Source organism: Nicotiana sylvestris, chromosome 2 (assembly GCF_000393655.2).
Source record: "Nicotiana sylvestris chromosome 2, ASM39365v2, whole genome shotgun sequence".
In the NCBI taxonomy this organism is placed as follows: Eukaryota; Viridiplantae; Streptophyta; class Magnoliopsida; order Solanales; family Solanaceae; genus Nicotiana; species Nicotiana sylvestris.
The window spans coordinates 89,710,098-89,719,256 of NC_091058.1; the positions used below are offsets into that span (position 1 = coordinate 89,710,098).

Consider the following 9,159-nt stretch of genomic DNA (forward strand, 5'->3'; position numbering starts at 1 on the left):
AGAGTAGACAAAGCAAGAAGTGACTTAGTGGCAATCCAAAAATAACTGAATTGTCAATGGTATGATAACCTTATGGAGCAGGAAAGAGCTATTTTTCATAATTTGGAGAAATGGTCTTTGATTGAAGAGAGTATCATGAAGCAGAAATCAGGGGTCAAATGGATTCAGCTGGGGGATTCAAACACTAAATATTTTTCTGCTGTGGTCAAGGAAAAAGGCCAGAAAAAACACGTCAAGGAGCTCACCTCCTTAGATGGAGTGAAATTTACTGAACCAAAAGATATTCAGGAGGAGATTGTGAAGTTCTACAAATCATTGATGGGATCCTCAGCTCAGAACCTACCAGTTATCAATAAACTCAACATGAAAAGAGGACCAACTCTAACTCAACAACAGAAGCTTGAACTAATTACAACAGTCATTGAAGAAAGAGGACTTGATTCCATAGGTGAGGATAAGGCACCAAGAATTGATGGGTATAATGCTACATTTTTCAAAAAATCATGGGCCATCATTAAAGAAGAAGTGATAAGAGTAGTACAGGAATTCTTCAATACTAGGAAGATGTACAGAGCTATCAATTGTACAGCCATAGCTCTGCTGCCAAAGAATGATAAGCCAACAAGATGTTAAAGAATACAGACCAATTGCCTGCTGCACAGTCTTGTATAAATTTATCTCTAAGGTCATATCAACAAGAATACAGAAGGTCATTGAATCCATTATTAGTGAATCACAAGCATACTTTATATCTAGAAGAAAGATTGGAGATAATATCATCTTATCACATGAACTGGTGAAAGCTTACACAAGAAAACATGTGTCTCCAAGATGCATGATAAAGATAGATTTGCAAAAAGCCTATGATTTAGTGGAGTGGATATATTTGGAGCAGATCATGGTGGAACTAGGATTTCCTATACAATTCATCACATGGATCCTAGTGTGTATGCAAACGGTCAATTATACTACATAGATTAATGGTGAGCCATCAGAATCTTTCAACGCAGCTAAAGGACTCATACAAGGAGATCTCATGTCTCCTTTCCTCTTTGCCATTGCAATAAAGTGCTTGAGTAAGAGCCTAAAAGGAATGACAAATGTGGAAGGCTTTCATTATCATCCAAGATGTTCAAAACTAGTAATCACACACTTGTGTTTTGATGATGATATGTTGCTCTTTGGCAGAGGTGACATCTCATCAGTGGCTGCTCTTCATCAGTGCTGTAATGAATTTTCAGAAGCCTCAGGTCTAAAAGAAAACTTAGGGAAAAGCTCAATATATTTGGTGGAGTGAGTAGAGAAGAAAGAGAAAGAATTCAGCATGAACTGGGTTTTTCTAAAAGTGATCTACCTTTTAATTACCTTGGGGTTCTTCTGTCGACCAAGAAACTTTCCCTAATCCAATGGCAACAACTTATAGAGAAGATAGTAGCAAGGATATCGTCATGGACTTCAAAGAAATTATCCTATGCAGGAAGAATTCAATTTGTACAAACTGTTCTATTTGGGATACAAGCTTATTGGGCTCAACTTTTTGTACTGCCTGCTAAAGTCTTAAAAACTATTAATGCCTACTATAGAAGGTACATTTGGTCAGGCTACAATACCATTACCAAGAAAGCCCTGGTTTCCTGGGATAAAGTCTGTTCTCCAAAAAGTATCGGTGGACTTAGCTTGACAAACTTACATATGTGGAATAAAGCGGCTATAACAAAAAATTATTAGGATCTAGCACACAAGCAGGATAAGTTGTGGATCAAATGGATACATGCATATTATATTAAAGGCCAAGCAATAAACTCTATGACTATACCTCAACAGACATGCTGGATAGTTTGGAAGATTATGGAAGCTAGATCAATATTGGAAGATATACAATGCAATTTCAGGAATGGAAAGAGTAGCACAAGGCAGATATACATACAACTGATTAGTGAGGAAACTAGAGTGCCATGGAAATGCATGATGTTTGGGAATACTGCTCGACCAAAAGCAAGATTTACACTATGGTTGCAGCTACATGGCAAGCTTCTTACTGCTGATAGGCTAACCAAATGGGGAATTGAGATAAATACCCAAAATGTGACGTGTTAAAGCTCAGAGGAAACAAATGAGCACCTCTTTATGGAATGTGAATTTGCTAAAGAAGTATGACACATAGTGAATCAATGGGCATAAGGAAGACCAATGAATGCAAGGGGGTGACAACAACATCAACATGAGATTATTAGTAGATCAAAGGGGAGAACTCAAGCTGCACAGATTTTCAAGATGATATACACAGAATATGTTCATAGCATTTGGATAGAAAGAAACATGAGAATTTTTGAAAAAATGTACAGAAATAGCGAGTCATTAGCAAGAGATATTGCATGTGTTTGTAGTGTGAGGGCTCCAACAAAAAATTAGGAAAATAGTTCATACATTTAGATTCTAGAAAAGTTGTAGTAGTGGAACAATTACTCGGTTACTACAGTTTTGTAAAGTTTATTGGTGATGAATAAAATATTTAGTTACAAAAAAAATATACTTTTTTATATGAAAAACTATAATAGTATTGAACTCAAACTCATTTTAATTGTCTTTTACATTAAATTTAATGTTATGGATGCATCATTTTTTCTTTAGACAAACTCATCTTTATTTTTGTTAGGATTTGAATCACCAAATAAAAGGAAAAACCGAAACTTGAAATTACAAATTGGTCTCTCATGTGCTATTTACAACTTTTAGAGGTGTTATCAAGTCATTCCAAAAAGTTGAAGGGGTCAAACTATAATTAAGGGTCAAACTTATAATGAAGGGTACTCTCTCCGTTTCAGAGAGTTGAGAAGTCCGAAAGCCGATTATCGGACGGAGCCGCAGGCAAGAATTGCTTTGGGTTAATCCTCTACAGGAATATCGCAATGGGATACGTGCAGGAAGCCCGAGAAAATCACGTCAAGAAGAAGGTTGAAGAAGGTAAATTTGATCTTAAACCCCTAACCAGTCATGTACATTAATCATATATATTGTCATTTGTGAAACATCAAGTAGGCGTAGAATACAACCGCACCCATTACTACTTTGTGGAAATGAATGCCAATTTTGTACAAATGTATATATTGTAAAAATTGCTCATATTTTATGCAGTTCAAGCCGAGTCTCAAATGTGAGCTTCAAATGGCAAAAAAACATTGTTTAATCACCTCCATATTCCACAATTCATTTTCCACATCAGTTTAATTTTCTAACAAACCATTTGGAAAGCTGGAGTTGTAGACCTAAGTTCTGTTAGAATAATTTTTTTTGGCATCTCAATGGTATGAGGCAGAAGGACTACTTGCTGATATATGGCACTATATGTCCGCAGTTCTTCTTAGAGTTTTATTTGTTTCAGTATGTTTTATATTGCTTATCAAGGACATAAATCTCCTCCTCCATTGTAGTTTTTCCAGTTAAAGAATTTATAAGAGGTTGTAAGGTTGTGTGGAATTAGGGTAAAATCACCTCTAGAGATTCAATAAGGAGGTGGTGGGTGAGAATCAGGAAGAGAGAGAGAGGCGACGAGGAAAAAATGGATTCTGCTTCGACACCTCGTCTGCCACAGCCGTACACCTTGTCTACAATTGCTTCACTCTTTTTTTTCTTCTTACCTGACTAGGTACATTTCTTCAGTTTAGATATAGATTCTCGCGTGCTTTTGTAAGGGAATGTGAGTGGCTGGCTATGACGTCAGGATTAAGGCATCATAGTATAATACATAAACTTTACGTTGTGACTGCAAGGAGGAGGTGAAGGAAAGACCATAACCAGAATATTGTAAAGATTACAAAAATTGCAGGGAGAGTGCAGGGTTACTACTGCGCAGGACAGAGTGTTTGCCAGGGATGCAAGGTAGTGCTGGAAAAGGATTATTGCAGGGCAAGCCAGACCTGCTAAGCAGTCAGCATGCTGCTTGTCCATTGCCATTATTAATATAACGTGATTAGGGTAGTTTGAGGGGTCTTAGGACGACATATTATAGAAATAGAGTGTCGGTAAGAAATGCAGCGGGCTTACACAAAAATATGTTTGATTTGGTAATTTGTTTAGTATAAGGTGCAAACTGGCTCGTTCTGACAAATTGAAGGCAGATTTGTTAAGCAAGACTCCACGTAACTAAACCTCATTAGCTTAAAATCCATGGGAGCAAAGTTCAAGAAATTTGCTTAGATAATAGAGACAGTCTTGTTATTGGATAGGGACATTATCAAATTTGTATGCGCCATTTACTGAATGAAGAAGAAAGATGATTTTCCACTTTCAAGCCTTTAAAATTTAATTTGTTGGTTGTGAAACTATTTTAGGTATTCTTGTGTTGTCCCTTATTGATGTTCATCAAGAACACTCTATATCATCTTCAACCCTCCACATTAAGTGCTTATTTTGTTTCTCTCTGTAATTGTTTCCTCTAAACGTTGAGGAAGTTTTCGTTTTGATAGGGTTGTTATTGGTTTAGAGTCCAATTCATTCTTTCTGGTCATCCAAAAGCAGAGAAATAAAACAACAACTACTAGCAAGCCGGGTTAGCTATTTGAATCATCATTGTCCATGTTAGCGCCCAATTTTGTTTTAGATTGAGATGTGCCAAGAATATCTGGTTGCTTTTGGTTTTTGGTGTCTTGACATGTGATGCAAGCAGTTGTCCTTGCTTGGATCTGGACGCTCAAAAGAACAAAGCTTTTAGTTCACTTTTCCAACTTATGTCTTGCCACATTATTTGGTCCCACAGAGTTGGATAAAAGTATGCCATTCATGCTTTCACGAAAGCTCCCTGTTACATAGTCAGGACCATGTTTGTTTGACATTTGTGTGCCTGTTTTTATCCGACAAATATGACTTATATTTATGCCTTAAATGACAGTTCCCTTATGTATTGCGGTCCGCTGTTTTTCAGCTACTGTTATGAAAAAATAAATTTATGTTTCAGTCATATTCCTTAACTTGAATGTTTTATGCATCAATAATTCAGCTTTGCGCAGTAAAATGAAGCAGAAAGCACTTCAACAATGCAATCACTACACTGCAAAGTATGCTGAATGTGCCTCAGGAAGAACATTATCTGTTGTTTGGCAGTGCCGCAAACAAGCTAAAGAATTAAATGGGTGCCTCCATCAGTAGTATGTTCCTCATCTTTGATTCAACTTGTTCTTTCATCTTTAGTTACATCTAAATATGTTCAGCAACTATTTGCTCTCATTTTGGTAATCATGACATCTCTTTCTTCCATTAGCTTGCCTGCAATTTTCCCACGATCTGATGAGAGATTTTCTTTGAATAAGTCCTCTAGAGAAACTGAGCTTAACTGCAAGGTTCAAATAGTTATGTATCCAAATATGAATACTGCAAGTTCGAGCTAACAAATCTTCAAACAATCAACTTTGCTCATTATGGATGTGATCTTCTGAAAACTTAGAATGCTTATTTTAGAAGCATTGTTCATGACAGGTGTGTTAAAACTTAAGATAAACCATAAGAGGCTTATTACTTAATAAAAAATAAAAATAAAAACTTAAGATGCACTCAAGCTTAGTCCATGGCATCCCTTTGAGATAAGCTGTGACTAAGCAAGTAAATTGATATTTTGAATATGTTTGACATTTGAAAGTACGGAGTGGGTAGAATTAAGTTATATTTGACACTTATGTCCTCAGGTTTGAACTAGACTTGCAACCCAAAGCAGAAAAAACCCGAAAGGAAAAAGAAGTTAACCATGGGTATTGGGTGGGTTGTGGGGGGGGGGGAGCAGAACATGTAATAGGGGTAAAATTATTTCTTTTACCCGTAATTCAAAGGGGAATTTCAAGTTTATAGGCAATTTCGAACCAAATGTAGGTGCATTAGAGACCATCATCTAATCCTCAGCAACTCAATGAACAAACCAGAGGCAGGATAAATGATTTCCGAGGACTGTACCCCTTTCTATCCTCACAAGGTAGGGTACACACTATCCTCCTCAGATCCCACGGTGTGGGATAATACGGAGTATGTTGTTGAGAACTGTACCCCTTTATCTCTGCGACTAAACTAAATCCTCTGGGCGGTCAACATGTTATTGTAATATTTCAGCGCTTAAATTTCGCGATGCACTCTGATGTTCTATTTCTTTTTCCTTGTTTCTTGTTCATGCAGTACAAATGACTCTGTTTTGGAAGAAATGAAGAAAGAATACATGCTTCAACAAGACCGGAAAGGAACCACCTAGAGCTTGAGTTTCACTTTCTTGGTACTTACAGTTTGTAGCTCAAAACATTGTCATTGTACTTTCTGCTTGGTCGTGTTATACTGGAATTGGGCCTCATTTGTTTTTTTAAGATTAAGACGTCTGAATCTGAATACACATCTGAATATCAAGATGTGTATTAAGATTAACGTATTTGAATCTGAATACACATCTGAATATATTAAGATGTGTATTAAGATCTGAATAGAAATAATTAAGACGGTTTGATTTTTAACATCTGAATGTATAACATTTATTTTTACTTGAAAATTAATAAACATAAAATTCAAATGAAATACTAACTAATCTAATATTCTATCAATAAAGTATGTAGTTTTAAAGATATGATAGTTGTTGGTGGTGATGACTAACGGGTGAATGCTGACTAGAGGCGGTTGTTGGTGGTAGTTTTGGTTGATGATGGTGGTTCATGCTAGTAGCTAGTAGTGATTGGTAGTGGTGGCGATTATGATTGAGGATGGTGGTGGTGGGTGGTGATAGTTAATAATGTCGGTTGTGGAAGGTTAAAATGATGGGCAGTGCGGGCTGTGGTTGTTGATGGTGATGGGGTGATCAGTTGTGGTAGTTGATGCGGATGAGTGTTGATTGTGGGTGAGAATGATGGTGGTCGGAGTGGTGGGGATAGTAGGTGGTGATGGTCGATCATGGAGGCTATGATTGAGGATGATGGTGGCATGGTGGTGGCGGTGGCGGGTGGTGGCGGCGGCGGCGGCGGTTGGGTATGGTGGTGGTGGTGGCAGCATGGTGGTAGTTGATAATGGTAGGCGGCAGTTAATAATGAATACGTGATAGCATCTTAATGAAATTAAGTCTCTGTTATAGATCTTAATCATACAGACCTATTTAGACCCATTAAGTGGTTGTGAAGTAAAAAAAACAGACACACTTAATGATTAAGATCTGAATAATTAAGATTCAGACTTTAAAAACAAACGTACTTAATGTCTGGGATCTTAATGATTAAGATTCAGACCTACATTAAGTGCAAACAAATGATGCCTTAGAGTGGTTTCTGCTCAGTCATGTTGTACTGGAATTAGAATGGTAGTGAGTACCAGCATAGGTTGTTCTGGTGTTTATGAATAAGAAGAATCTTTGATTTTTTTTTTCTTTGCTTGAAAAGGAATAAGTGGGCTTCGTATTACGCTAAGTCATTTCTGGGATGAGATTATTATATGTTGCTCCAGAGTTGGGATTTCGTTAAATACTTTACTTCCAGGTCACTTTGCTATGATCAAAGTTTGAGCAGTGGATTTCCAGAGTGTCTCCAACATAGCATGTGGATTGGCCTTAAACGTAAATACAAGAAGAAGATAGCTAGTTTGACAGAATTGTTATAAATATAGTATATTATGGATGTTCATTTAGTACCTCGTTGTCCATATGGGACTCCGCCGTAATTATGTTTATCTATTTAGTACTCTATTGGAAATAAGCCTCCTGAAGAAGCTTATCACTTTGGTACCCGGTTATGGATAAACATTATCCCCGGTAGAAGATTATCCATATCAGGTATAATAAGCTTATCCTTTCGATATTCCGTTATGGATAAACATTATTTTCGGTAGAAGATTATCCATACCGGGTATAATAAGCTTATCCTTTCGATACTCCATTATGGATAAACATTATCCCCAGTAGAATATTATCCATATCGGGTACAATAAGCTTATTCTTTCAGTACTCTGTTATGGATAAACATTACCCCAAGTAGAAGATTATTTATACCTGGTACAATGAGCTTATCCTTTTAGTACTCTGTTATGGATAAACATTACTCTCAGTAGAAGGTTATCCATATCTGGTACAGTAACAGCTTACACAGCAGCTTGCAGTAGCAGCTTACACAGCAACTTCCTTTCGTCTATAAATAGAAGAGATTTCAGTTCATTATGTACATCAGTTTGGATTCGAATAATATATCAATTTCTCTCTATACTTGTCTTTATTTTACAGTCTTTATTTTATAACACATTATCAGCACGAGATTCTGCCATCTCCAGCAAATACTTTGAAAGTATCTGAGGTACGAACTTTCTTTTTCTATATAATGTCAAATCTTTCTAAACTTGAATTTGTAGCCCTGGATATATCAGACAAAAGTTACATGTCTTGGGTGGTTGATGCTGAAATTCATCTTGATGCGATAGGTCTGGCAGACACCATCAAGAATAAAAATCAGGCATCAAACCAAGACCGTGCCAAAGCAATGATATTCCTACGCTATCACCTTGATGAGGGCCTGAAAATGGAATATCTCACTATTAAAGATCCAGTCATACTATGGAATAATTTGAAAGATAGATATGACCACCTGAAGATGGTCGTTCTTCCACAGACACGTTATGATTGGACTCATCTAAGGCTACAAGATTTTAAATCTATAAGTGAATATAAATTATGTGGTGATAATATTACTGATCATGATATGTTGGAGAAAACTTTCACCACTTTTCATGCCTCGAATATGCTTCTGCAGCAGCAATATCGAGAGATTGGATTTAAAAGGTATTCTGAACTTATCTCACATCTTCTTATATCCGAGCAACATAATGGGCTATTAATGAAAACAATGAAAGCCGACCTATTGGTTCTTGTCCATTCCCTGAAGTGAATGAGACGAACTTCCACCAAGCTAGACGTGGAAGAGGTCGTGGCCTCAGTCGTGGTCATGGCCGTGGTCGGGGAAGGAATTTTAATCATGGTAATAATAATGCACCAAAAAACCCTCCTCACCACCAGCAATGGAAAAGGAAGGAACAAAAACATGAAGCGGTGCAAACACCAAATGCAAAAAATACATGCTATAGATGTGGAGGAAAAGAGCAATGGTCACGTACCTGTCGTACGCCAAAGCATCTGGTTGAGCTTTATCAAGCCTCCCTGAAGAA

General features: G+C 37.0%; 1 protein-coding gene across 1 annotated transcript; it reads left to right on the plus strand.

The window, feature by feature from the left end:
* Nucleotides 1-2,809: 2,809 nt before the first annotated feature.
* Nucleotides 2,810-6,543, plus strand: LOC104240440 (uncharacterized). Its single transcript, XM_009795284.2, has 3 exons — nt 2,810-2,964; nt 4,997-5,144; nt 6,157-6,543. Exons 1-3 carry the CDS (start codon nt 2,910-2,912, stop codon nt 6,227-6,229), a joined length of 276 nt encoding a protein of 91 aa, XP_009793586.1. The 5' UTR covers nt 2,810-2,909; the 3' UTR covers nt 6,230-6,543.
* The last annotated feature ends 2,616 nt before the right edge of the window (nt 6,544-9,159 follow it).